General features: G+C 39.5%; 1 protein-coding gene across 4 annotated transcripts in view; it reads left to right on the top strand.

The window, feature by feature from the left end:
- Window positions 1-12,994, top strand: part of ube3c (ubiquitin protein ligase E3C) — a 186,232-nt gene that overhangs the window by 20,133 nt on the left and 153,105 nt on the right. For 3 of the 4 annotated variants that reach the window (XM_038798378.1, XM_038798379.1, XM_038798377.1), the window contains 5 exons: window positions 4,748-4,822; window positions 5,558-5,704; window positions 6,320-6,435; window positions 9,722-9,879; window positions 10,970-11,132. In XM_038798378.1, the coding sequence (XP_038654306.1) occupies window positions 4,748-4,822; window positions 5,558-5,704; window positions 6,320-6,435; window positions 9,722-9,879; window positions 10,970-11,132 (659 nt within the window). The remainder of the gene's footprint in view (window positions 1-4,747; window positions 4,823-5,557; window positions 5,705-6,319; window positions 6,436-9,721; window positions 9,880-10,969; window positions 11,133-12,994) is intronic. The other variant, XM_038798380.1, reaches the window with a different exon arrangement.

Below are 12,994 nucleotides of genomic sequence, written 5' to 3'. Positions count from 1 at the left end.
AGCCTTGAGTATCATAAAATGCATTTTTACGGCACTATTAAAGTGTTTGTCCTTGGTTTACTGAAGTGACCTGTGACTTTAACAGAGCAATAAAGAGTTGCAGTTCTGTGAAGTATTTTTGATATTGTAGAATCAGTTCAGTTGAATAGATTAGGTACATTTTCATTTACAGGATTTTCAAACCAAACTTTCAGCAGCTGAACCTGAATATATTGCTGACATCAGAAAGCTAACTCTAATTGACCAAGACTTAAGTTTGCAATTTAATTAATAAGAAGTTTGAATTATTTTCTTGCATCTTTTTAAAATGTGTTCCCAATTTTAGCATGTGTTCTCTTAAACCGAGTGTATTATATGTTTGACCAACATTTAATGAATTGAAAGACAATGGAAGGATGGAATCGCAGAAATGTTACAGCGCAGAGGCGGCTATTCAGCCTCTTGTGTCTTCACTGGCTCTCTGAGCAATTAACTTCTACCAATCTCCCACCTTCTCCCCATAACCCTGCACATTGTTCAGTTTCAAATAACCCTTTGGGTGCTTCAAATGAAACTGCCTCCACTACATTCCCAGGCACTGTTTTCTAGACTTTAACCTCTTGCTGCATGAAAATGTTATGTCTCGTATCACTTTTGCTTAATTTGCAAATTATTTTAAATCTGTGCCCCCTTGGTCTTGCTTATTTCATAAGTGGGGACAGTATCTACCTATTTACTATCTAGACCCCTCATGATTTTGAATACCTCTATCAAATCTCCGCTGAGCTGCCTTTTCGTAAAGAATAAGAGTCCTATTTTTTCCAATTTGTCATCATAGCTGAAGTTCCTCATCCCGGGAGTGAATCTCGAGGATCTTTTTTGCTATCTTTCCGGTGCCTTCATATCTTTCCTGCCGTTCAGTGCCCAAAACTGAGTGCAGGACTCCAACTGAGGTTGAACTGGTGCCTTGTATATTCCACCACCATGACTTTTTGAAGTTCTACACTAGCCTCCTCTCAGATCACCATGGTCTAGGTCATTAATAAATATCAGGAAAAGTAAGGGTCCCACCAATGAGCCATGGGGAACTCCACTACACTACAAACCTTCCTCCAGCCCAAAAAGCATCCATTAGCCATTACTCATTATTCCCTGTAAGAAGTCTTACAACACCAGGTTAAAGTCCAACAGGTTTGTTTCAAACACGAGCTTTCGGAGCACGGCTCCTTCTTCACCTGAAGAAGGAGCCGTGCTCCGAAAGCTCGTGTTTGAAACAAACCTGTTGGACTTTAACCTGGTGTTGTAAGACTTCTTACTGTGCTCACCCCAGTCCAACGCCGGCATCTCCACATCATCATTATTCCCTGTCACTCAGCCAATTCTGTATCCATATTGCAACTTCCCTTTTATTCAGTGTGCTATAAATTTGCGCACGAGTCTGTTGAATGCACTGTATCAAACGCCTTTTGGAAGTCCATGCGCAGCACATCAGTAGCATTCCCCTCATTAAACTTCTCTGTTACCTCTTCATAAAAATAACTCCCAAGTTGGTTAAACATAATTTCCCCTTAAATCCATGCTGGCTTTCATTAATTAACCCACATTTATCCACGGGACTGTTAATAGTGTCCTAAATTATAGTTTCTAGAGGTTTCCCCACCACTGAAGTTAAACTGATTGACCTGTAGTTGTTGGGCTTATTTTCATACCCTTCTTTCAACAAAGTACAATGTTAGCAATTCTCCAGTCCTCTGGCACCACCCTGAGTCCAGGGAAGACTAGAAAATTAAGGCCATTGCCTCCTCAATTTCCACACTCTCATCCCTCTAACCCCTGGATGCTTCTCATCTGAACCAGGTGCATTATCAATTGAAGTAGAGAGAATTTATCCAATATTGTCTCATTAGTTTTAAACCCAACTTATGTCAAAATGACCACTTCTTTTACTATGGCCGGGTAGCAATATCTTCCTTGGTAAAGACCGATTCAAAGTATTTATTGCATACCTCAAGCTAATTCCTCTTCCTCCATGTGTAAATCCCTCTTTTGGTCCCTAATCGGCCCTGCTCTTCCTTTTATCACCCGTTTACTATTTAGATGACTTTGGGATTCCCTTGAATATTGGCAGCTAGTCTTTTTCACACTCTCTTTGTTTTTTCCACCTCCCCTCTGATCCTCCTATATTCAGCCTGGTTCTCAATTAGACTTTCTACCTGATATCTGTCATGAGCACAAATTTTCTTCTTTATCTTAATCTCTTTTTGTTTTCCAGGGAGCTTTGGCTTTGTTTGTACTAGCCTTTCCTTGCATTCAATATATCTTAACTGTGCCCAAAATAACTCATCACTTTAGCTACCATTTTTCCTGCTGATCATTCTTGCCCCATTGCTGTTGGCTTTCCCCCTATTAATTATTGTCGGCCTAAATCTGATTATAAAATGATCACTGTCTCCTAAGTGTTCTCCTACTCGCAATTAATTTACTTAGCATGCTTGATTCCCAAAAACTAATGCCTTCTTTCTCTTTGAACTGTAAACATACTGCTGTAAAAAAAGTTTCCTGAACACACTCTGGGAAATCTTGCCCCTCCACTCTGCCTTTTACACTACCACTAATCCCAGTCTATATTTGGATAATTAAAATCCCTCGTAATTATTCAATAACTTTTGTACAGCCATGTAATTTCATTGAAAATTTCCTCTATCTTGTTCCCACTAGTTGGCAGCATGTAGACATTATCAAGCAATGTGAATGCACCTTTTTGCTCCTTAGCTTTAGGAGGTGGGATAATGAAACAGATGAGATAAAGGCAGTTGGGAAAATGGATCTTGGTCCAGAAAATTGAGATGTCAAATCCGTGATGTTTGGAGCTAAGAAAACTCTGGTGTGGCTAGTTGATAGGTCTTCTGACAGTCGTCATAATTTTGTACAGTGTATAAATGAGGAAATTAGAGGAGTATGTAACTAGGAAATGAAATACTTTTGTGGGACTTTAATCTTCATATAGAGTGGGCAAGCCAAATTGGCAAAAGGACGTGTTCATGGAATGCATTCAAGACAATTTTCCAGAAAAATACGTTGAGGGATCAACTAAGGACCAAGCTATTTCAGATCTAGTATTGCTTAATGAGACTGGTTAACTAGGAGCCTTCCTACATTAGACTACATAGGACTCAGAAGGCAGCTATTTGGCCCAACAAGTTCATGCAGGCAATTGAGCTCCACTTGAGCCCGCCCATCTTCATTCTCTGTATCCACCATCACAACTGTCTATTCTTTACTCCCTCATATGCTTGTTCAGTTTCCTCTTCAATGCCACTCTTGAAGCGAGTTCTGCATTTTCACCACTTTTTGGTGAAGAAATTTATTCAGAATCCCCAATTGGATTTCTTGTTGACTATCTTGTCTTGATGTCCTCACGTTCTGCTCTTCCCCACAAGAGGAAACATTCTGTCTGTATTGTAAAGCATCCCTGAGAAAGGGTGGTCATTTTAGAAGTTTGTGAGGGATGTGGTTCGGATCTGAAGCTTAAGCAGAAGCAATTATGGTATGCGGCCCCAGTTGGTTGTAGCAGATTGAGAAATTAGATTGGATGATAAGGTAGATATGCAATGGTGAACATTTAAATAACTAATTCACAATTTTCGTATCTATTCCATTGAGAAACAAAAACTCCACTGGAAAAGTGAAACATCTATGATTCCTAGAGGTTATCGATAGTATTAAAATTAAAGAGTTTTACAATGTTACCAGAGAATTGAAAGGTTTTTTAAGATCTTGCTGGAAGTATAAAAAATCAAGAGTTTTTGAAGGTAAAAATATGAGATTGTAATGAGATTAAGGAAATGATGGAACTGTTATATATTTAGTGCCTGACATCACGGTGGAAAACAGAAGTAAATTATGGAGAATCAGCATTTTATTGAGTACAGACATTGAATAATTAATAATTGTAAAGAAAAAGTATTGGAAAATTAATGGGACTCCCAAGGCGACAAATCTGGACCTGATGGCCAACATGCAAAGCTTTTAAATGCGCCGACCGCATGTAAATACAGTGTATTGGTTTTGATCTTCAGATTCTTGGGCATCATGGGGTATGGGAATAGGGTGGAAAAGTGAGAAATTCAGCCATGATCTCATTGAGTCGCAGAGCTGGCTGGATGAACTACACCAATTGAAATGAAATGAAAATCGCTTATTGTCACAAGTCGGCTTCAAATGAAGTTACTGTGAAAAGCCCCTAGTCGCCACATTCCGGCGCCTGTTCGGGGAGGCCAGTACGGGAATTGAACCGTGCTGCTCGCTTGCCTTGGTCTGCTTTAAAAGCCAGCTATTTAGCCCTTTGCTAAACCAGCCCCAGAACCCACTACTAATTGAGGGTATGGGTTCAATTTTCCTCAAGGAAGAAAAACGAAAAACAATGTTGAACTGTAAAATGGGGAATTCCTAACGGATGGTACTCACAAGACACAGCACCCCCCCCCCCCTCCCCCCCACCTCACTAAAACAGTACAATGCAAATTTTTAGTACATTGCTTTTTACAGCTTTAACCAAGCTGCAAATGTATATGCATGTGTTAATGGAGTTTCATCCATTCCAAAAGGTTTCCTGGTGATTGTGCTGGAGCTCCAGTGCTTTAATGACAGGCTGTGGTCCCAATTATTTCAATGACTTAAATCTGTTGTTAATGAATTGAACGTTGAGAAAATGTAAAGCAGCAAAGTTTCTAGACGGACTTGTTAAACTTTTATTTGTTTTCTTCAGGAAGAAAGACGAAGGCAGAGGAACGCAGTTATTATTCAGTCCTTCCTAAGGGGATATAGGGACAGAAAACAGCAAGTATGTGGGAGAAAACTGTTCAAGTAAAACTATTTGGCTAGGCTTGAAGCTAATAAAGGGGTGCATCGAGAGCATTTATTAATTTTCATAGTGGTGTTGCTCATTTTCATTGGGTTTGTGAGGTTGGGCAAGAAAGGAAAAAAATGTTTGATCTATAATTTTTCTTGGAATAAAGCATTTTTAGAATAAAACTGCTCTTATGACATAGTGTTTAAAAGTAATCTGAGACATGAGTAAAATTCTGTGGGTGGTGGAAATCTGAAATACGAAGCAAAAATGCTGGAAATACTCAACAGGTCTGGCAGCATCTCCGGAGAGAGAAAAGAGAGAGAAGTGTTTTAGATCTGTGACCTTTCATCAGCACTCAGTCCCACTGAGTCCTGATGAAAAGTCACATGTCTGAAATAATTTTTCGCCACAGAAGCTGCCAGACCTGCTGAGTATTTCCAGCATCTTTTGGTTTTTATTTGAGTTATCTTTTCCACTTTCAATTTAAGTTTGTTGCAAGAAGCTGCATTTTTACTTTAGACTTTACAGCCCTCTGTCAGAGCTTTTGTTTTCAAAGGTTTTAATTGATGCGGAAACCAATTTTAACAAGGGATTTGTTAATGGGTGCGAGTGTCTTTGCATGTTGGAAAGAGGGAAATGTATTGGATATTGATGAAGAACACTGATTCAGAAAGAATCCCTCTTGTTGTTTAGAAAATTGAATTTTTTAAAATTTCCTTTTTACAGCATATGATTCAGCGAAGTGAATTCGATCACTATGTCTCCTTAGTCCAGCCAGGAGGAAATTTTTCTATCAGTGATGGACAGAATTTGACTCTTTTAATAAGAAAACTCCTATTTTTTTACAAACAAAATGAAGATTTGGATAGATTGGTAAGAGAAGAAATTTGCCATTTGCGATCAATTTCTTGACTGTTCAGCTCCAGGTACAGGATTTGATTCCCAGTCAAAAATGCAAGTTCTATATCAACTGTTTTACATGCGTGTTCATGGCTATATCAATCCCCCTTTCTGACTGTCCCACTGACTTTCCAAAGAGCAACGCAGGAATGGAGTTTACTACATCAAATAATCATGGCATTCCTTTTAACTGAACAGTTTAAACATGTGAAAGTTATTATAAACCGAAAGGAACATAATACAAACCTTTTACTCAATTGATATTCTCTCATTGTTTATAAAATCTATTATTTATTTTATGAATATGGCCGTTGTCAAATGTACTTTCACTCAGTGGAGTCAATGCTGGTGATGGGAAGATTGATTGATTCATAACATTGCTTATCCATGTTCTTGTTCAACAGTCTCATTGGTTTCCTTGCCTGTTAATCTGATGAGCTCTCAGTCATCTTTGCATGTGCTGGCTTTGAAAGAGCCTGAGACTGACACAGTAATAAAGCAAATGGTGTTAAATATCAAAATAAGACTGGCGTTTAATAAACTGTTCCATACAGGAGTAAATTAACTTGATTTTCCCCTCTCTTTCAGACATGGATGTGTCAAAATTTGGTTAAGCATAGTGCTCCATATGTGCAGCAGCTAGCTGATTCTAACAAACAGATATGTTTATATCAAATAAAACGTTTATTGGGTTTATATTGCAGGTAAGCAGTTTTTAACAGTGATGTGTGCTGTGAATCACATTAGAATTAGGAGCTTGAAGGGGTGACCTTAAAATGGGGTGCACTTCAAGAACACTTAGGTGAATTATGAGAGCTTTGCGTATTGGCAACCATGCTAAATTGTCTTTTTTTTTCTGTCGCTTGCCAGTTGAATAGATATTTTAACGTTCAAAGTAGCAGACAGAGATTTTACATGAACACGCTAAGTGTTTGTATGTCACAGAGCAATTTCACATTACTGCTATACTGGCTGGTGTGCGCTTGTCATTGCTGTGCTCCTGGCTAATCACAGTGAAATACCAGTTCAGTGGAGACCAGAACTTTGTGCTGCAACTCTTTCCTTACTATGGTAACTTACTCTAATTGTAGTGAGATGTTTATTTATAGAATAAGTATTCGTTTTTGTATTGCCAAAGAACATTGATTTTTTTTTTAAATTGCATTTTATCCTGCTTTTTAAATTATTTTAAGTACACTCCTTTCCATCTATTTTCCTATAGTCCAGAAGATGACAATGCCCCATAACCAGGCTTTTGCTAATCCTATTGTGTAATTTATTGATCGGGTTAGGGCAGTAGTGATCTTGGTTTGGGAAGGCTTATCTCTGCTTTTTGGTTCTCCCCATATTCTCTTGATTTGTTTCTGGACAAAAATGAATAACCCGCTCCTCCCACAATAAAGCGACCTGATGGCTAAGCCACAGTAGTCATTATTTCAGAAGCACCACGTTGATCTAGATTATGGGGATTTCAATAGGACCGTCAACTCTGTCACCGCTACCATCTAGAAGGTATATCTTTCTGCTTATTCCTTCAGCTGCCCCTGCCCAGGAAAGTGGGTCTGACTGAGGGTGATTCTGCATTTGTGGAGCCTTAGTAGCCCACATGATATGATTGCAATTCTTTTTTTCTGGGCGTTCATTTGAGAGTATTCATTTGTATTCGAACATTGAAGTTGCACCATTGAGTTTCTGTTCTTTGACCACAAAGGTGGTGACCCTGCTGTTGCGGTTCCCCAACCAGGAGGAGTATCCTAGAATTTACAGTGCAGGAGGAGGCCATTTGGCCCATCAAGTCTGCACCGGCCCTTCGAAAGAGCACCCTATTTAAGCCCATAACTTCACCCTATCCCCATAACCCAGTAACCCCACCTAACTTTTTTGGTAAGGGTATCTTATGGTCAATCCACCTGACCTGCACTCCTTTGGACTGTGGGAAGAAACCGGAGTACCCGGAGGAAACCCACGCAGAATGTGTGGAGAATGTGTGGAGAATGTGTAGACTCTGCACAGACAGTGACCCAAGCCGGGTATCGAATCTGGGACCCCGGAGCTGTGAAGCAACTGTGCTAAACACTGTGCTACCATGCACAGTGGGTCAGCTTTATTTTAGGGCACCTGTTTGAACCCCCTCCCCATTTAGAGTGATCAGATGATATCCTGAAGAGGACTGCTCAGTCATGTATGCTGCTGCGCAAAGACACTTCCGTTCTAACAAAGGTATCCAACAACCTTCAAGTATCTGTTGTCTGTGTGCAAATTCCTGACAAGGAACTCGCAGCATTCACAACTCCCTCCCTTCACCAAGTCTCCATTGCCACAGGGCATGGCGGACCCTGTGTGTGACCTTGTTTAATATGGAAACCTTGGAGCGCCGTCATTGTCCATGATCTTGACTAATTGGTGGTCAGATTTCGTTGGATGTGTCAAACCACATGACTGGGACTACCGTGCCACTGCAGCCACCTTCTACCTTTGGAGTTGGTGAGACATGCAGTCTTCCTTCACCTGTTCTGTTGTTGAGGACTTTTTGGACCACATTTGTCTGGCACCCTCCCCTCACCTTGTTAACATGTGTGGATCTATGAGGGGCAAGGATTGAGAGCGCTGTCTAGTAGACCTAGTGCAGCAAAGTAACATTAAGAATAGCACAAGCTCTTAAAGGCAGTAGTTGAGAACTTTGAAGATACTGTAACTATAATCTTCAGAGTTATCTCCATCTGGGGACTGTTCATATAGATAGGAAAACCAGAGAATCAGACATCTGATCATACGATTTAGGAGCAAGAGTAGACCAATCAGCCCCTTGAGCCTGCTCTACCATTCAATGAGAGCATGGCTGATCTGTTTGTAACCTCAACCCACACTCCTGCCCGCCCTTGATAACCTTTTTCACCTCATGTTAATCAAGAATCCATCTAGATATGCCTTAGAAATATTCCAAGACTCTGCTTTCACTGCCTTTTGAGGAAGAGAGTTCCAAAAGCACTCTCCTAAAAGGAATTCTCCTCCTCTGTCTTAAATGAGTGACCCCTTGTATTTAAACAGTGACCCCTAGCTCTAGATTCGCCCACAAGTGGAAACATTCTTTCCACACCTACCCTGTCAAGCCCCCTCAGGATCTTGTGTTTCAGTCAAGTCACTTCTTGACCTTCTAAACTTGTCCAACCTTTCCTCATAAGACAACCTTCCCATTCCTGGTAATAGTCCAATAAACCTTCTTTGAACTGCTAACACATTTACACTGACATTTGTATCGAGAAGGCTAAAATACAAAGGTTAGTAATCATGCCGCAGCTATATAAAGCTCTGGGCAGAAGATCAGAAGCATTGCAATTGGTTCTGGGCAGCACACCTTAGGAAGGATATATTGAACTTGGGAGGAAGTAAGGTGTAAATTTATTCAAAGAATTATTTCATCTCCCAGTGTTGAGCTACAAAAAGAGATTACAAACAAGAGTTGTATTCCCTGGAATTTAGGGATTGTTTGATCAAAGTTTTCCCGAAATTAAGGGTGGATAGAGACAAACTAATTGTTTTTAAAAATGTGTACTTTGGAATGAGGCCAAAGATTTGTTACCCATCCCTAATTACCCTTGAACTGATTTCAGAGGGCAGTTGTGAGTAAACCACATGTAGGCCAGACCAGGTAAGGATGACCGATGACTGGTATACCCTTTAACTATGGTTTAATTATGCTGCTTCGGAAGCTTAGAATGAGAGACCATATCCTAGAAGTTAGCCAGACCTTTGAGGTTGTACTTGGAGTTTTGGAACGATTTCACAAATTGGAGTTGATGGTGCATTAATTAATTTTAAGTTAACTCAAGATATTAATGGGACCAAGGTGGAGTTAGGACACAGATCATCTGTCATCTTATTGAAATACAAAACAGTCTAAAGGGCCTCTTCCTATTATGTCAATACCAGGTATTTTACAAGCCATGATTTCAATTCCTTTTCAAGTAACAAACAATGTTGGCTTCATAGGTTACTGAAGAGCTGCGACAATGAAAGTTTGAATGTTACTGTGCCTTTGAGGATGCTGGAGACCTTTTCCTCAGAAAAAACATTTTTGCCTGTTGTACAGGATGCTAATATTGTAGCATCATTGGTTGAGCAAATTTTGCACTACATGGTTCAGAAAGGTTAGTGATTCAAATAACACAATTAAAATATTTTGGGAGTATGCTTTAAAATATGTCCAATAAACCAGTATCCTCTTAATGCTTGGCTTTAATTATAAAAATATTGTAACTGAACTATTATGTGCTATTTTTGGTTTTGACATTTATGCATAGAATACAGCATTATTAGCATAATGCTAGAAATTGTTTGTTGTTACGGCCATTTAAATCCAATCTGCAGTGGCATAAATTCGGTCTATGATTTTCCTTTGTGCATGTCCATCTCATTTACATATCTCACTATATCTTTTATACTATTACTGTGCCTTTTTCTTTTAAAAACAATATCACAATTGTGCCAGGATGATGCATAAATGTATTTCTCCAAAACTGGCTTTCAGTTATATAAACTAGGTTATGTCTATTCTTGGAAAAAATAGAAAATTAGTTTATAATGATTAATATTCAGAATTATGCTTTCTATGCTCTTGTACAGTAAACTCAAAGTTAGATTTCAAATTTTATTATGTTTACTCAACAATTATCTTTTTGGAAAGATTACGCTTGACACCATAGAGCAGAAACCCCCACTGGCAAAATGAACTGCCTATTATTTTCCCTGTGTGATTTTCATTTTATACTATTAATCAAAATCTTTTTGGGATTTGACTTGAGTAAATACCTAAAATGGACATGGACTGCTCATGTCATAACACATCAATATGTGATCCGCTACATATGTCCTATTTGCCTAAGCATTTTAGGGTGGATTTTACGAATGTACAACTTGTTTTGGAGTTTTGTGTGCATTTTGGAAAGGAACCAATTGATTTTAATGGATTAAAGCCATGGTAGTACATCCCATCAATCAGAGTCCACTTGCCAGCCAGTCAGCACACACTCCTCATGCATTATAAATTGTTCCTCTTTTACTGTTGGCAATTTGTTGTGAGCTGTCCTAATGAGTGCTGAACGAAAAGCTTTGATAGCATGTCTCTTTTTCAGCAATGCTCAAGTTTTGTACTACCAAACAACTATTGGAACAATGTTTTTTTCCGCCCACCCCCAACGCCCCCAAGACTTGTTAACTGGTTCTTTTATTTTGTTACAGGTTACTACAAATCACTTTACATGTTAATTAATCATAGGCTTCCATCAAGTTTAGAGTATTCCGATGCTTCACGTATTTCACGTGTTCCGCTTGCGATAGCGTTGTTGGAGAATTTCCTGAAACCACTGCACTTTCAATATGCCTCCTGCCCAGAAGGTTCGAGGTAAGAAGAAGTTCAAACACAAGAAGTTCAAACACTAAAATTTCAAGTTAGGAATCCGAGCTTGAAGAATACAAGAGACAACCTTTGATATAGTTTTATTCTGTGTTGGAGGTGCTCCTCATAGTGCATCATGTTGGTGCTACAGTGTAGTGTTCCATGGTACAAGGGTTACTGTTGATGAAGTTTCTTTTTCCCATGCAGTGCATTCTTTTCTGAATAATGGTAATGGGTGCAGTGCTGAAGCCAAACTGCATGCTTTTCCACAGGGGTCATTGTTGCTAACCATTAATTTTCATTAATTTTATTTATCTATAATAGAAGTAAAATAACTGAATTAGTGTTGGTTCATATTATACGCAAGTCCTTCGTGTTTGACGACTATAAAACTATTCTTTTGAAGAAAACCATTAGCATCGCCCTTAACATCCACTCTCTGCCTACCCATAGCCTGGTGATTTATTGTGTGTGCCCTGCAGTACCGTCCAGCAAGAGCAAAGTCCAGTACACAACATGTAAATTAGCTGGGGAAGTTCTAATGGTCATTAGGATTAAACTTTGCACCTCTAGGGAGGGAAAATTCATTGGTAGAAGTGGAGAAGATAGGACAAAACTAGATAAATATGTTTTCAGATATTTCCATTAGATTATTTAAAAATGTTAGCACTATGATGCAGTTTAATGTTAAACAAAAATAGTTAAGTTCTGCAAGACTACTGTAAAATCACATTATAATCTTACATTTCTCCTAAAGTATTAGCTGGATTTTTTTCAGATGAACTGAATTTGCATTATATGAGTACTTTGGTTATTTTTGAAAAGTATTATCACTATTAAGGTTGAATTATTAGATTGAATGCAATTGAAGCAGTGTTCCATCTGTGATGAGCCAGAATCAGTGGGGGGGGGGGGGGAATCTTACAGTTTGAAGTTTTCAGGTGTTAGGGCCAAGTCCAAATGCTGACCCTGCTGGTGTTGACTGGCCGAATAATGTTGTCATCTTGAGGGAGTTGGCTAATTGAGAGGCTGCCCCCTGCATTTGTTGCCCAATTTGAGGGTGGTTGGTCAGGTGCCTGAGGTGGAAGGCCCAATCGAAGAGCCTGCAGCCCCATTTGGAGAGGTGGGTGTTACTGAGGAAGGGGTCTGTGAGGGAAGCTCAAAAAGGAGGTGCTCTCTGGTTACCAAAAATCCAAAACTGATGAATGAATTGCTGTGAGGGGACACCCCACCACCGGATTGTTTGTGGTAGAAAATGTGGTGCTCTCAGCCCAGTTGCTCCGATTGGGGTTGAGACGATGCATCAATGGCCTCCCAGCCTGCCACTGGGACTCGCATTTTCAAGTACCTGCTGGCCTCTTCCATGTCAGCATGATATTGGCAGCTTCTGGAAGTGGGACCTTATTTGCCCTAATTGGCTGGCTGCCCTCCAGCAAGATCACATGCAGGCAGGAATGCATTGGGAAGCCAACCTGATGTGCAACTTTCAAAAATTACCCATATCCCTCCTCCTATTAGGGCATTTTAATATTTTTATAAACATCTTCCTATTTGATTGGGTATGGATGTCTTTAACAAAAGTGTAATGTCATCGGGACTTGCATGGGTTTTCAGTTATGGCCATGTGGAACTTTTGTACAGTTGTGTTCAGCTTCAGCTGGTGTCTGAAGCCCAAACTGTATTGTTACTGTGATATTTTTATAAGTAAAGAAGATTACACTTTTACAACATGTTTAACTACCTTTTCTTGTGGTCAAGTTACCACATCTTTCCCTACCTCTAAAACTGTCTCCGCTGGCCTGATGGGATTTTGCCCAGTGTTTCTCATCTTTGTGCTGTGGTGTGTAAAATACTTTGTTTTCGGAGGC

The sequence above is a fragment of the Scyliorhinus canicula genome, chromosome 5 (genome assembly GCF_902713615.1).
Source record: "Scyliorhinus canicula chromosome 5, sScyCan1.1, whole genome shotgun sequence".
Classification (NCBI taxonomy): Eukaryota; Metazoa; Chordata; class Chondrichthyes; order Carcharhiniformes; family Scyliorhinidae; genus Scyliorhinus; species Scyliorhinus canicula.
The sequence above is the reverse complement of the archived record's forward strand: the minus strand, read 5'-3'. Positions and strand labels throughout refer to the sequence as shown.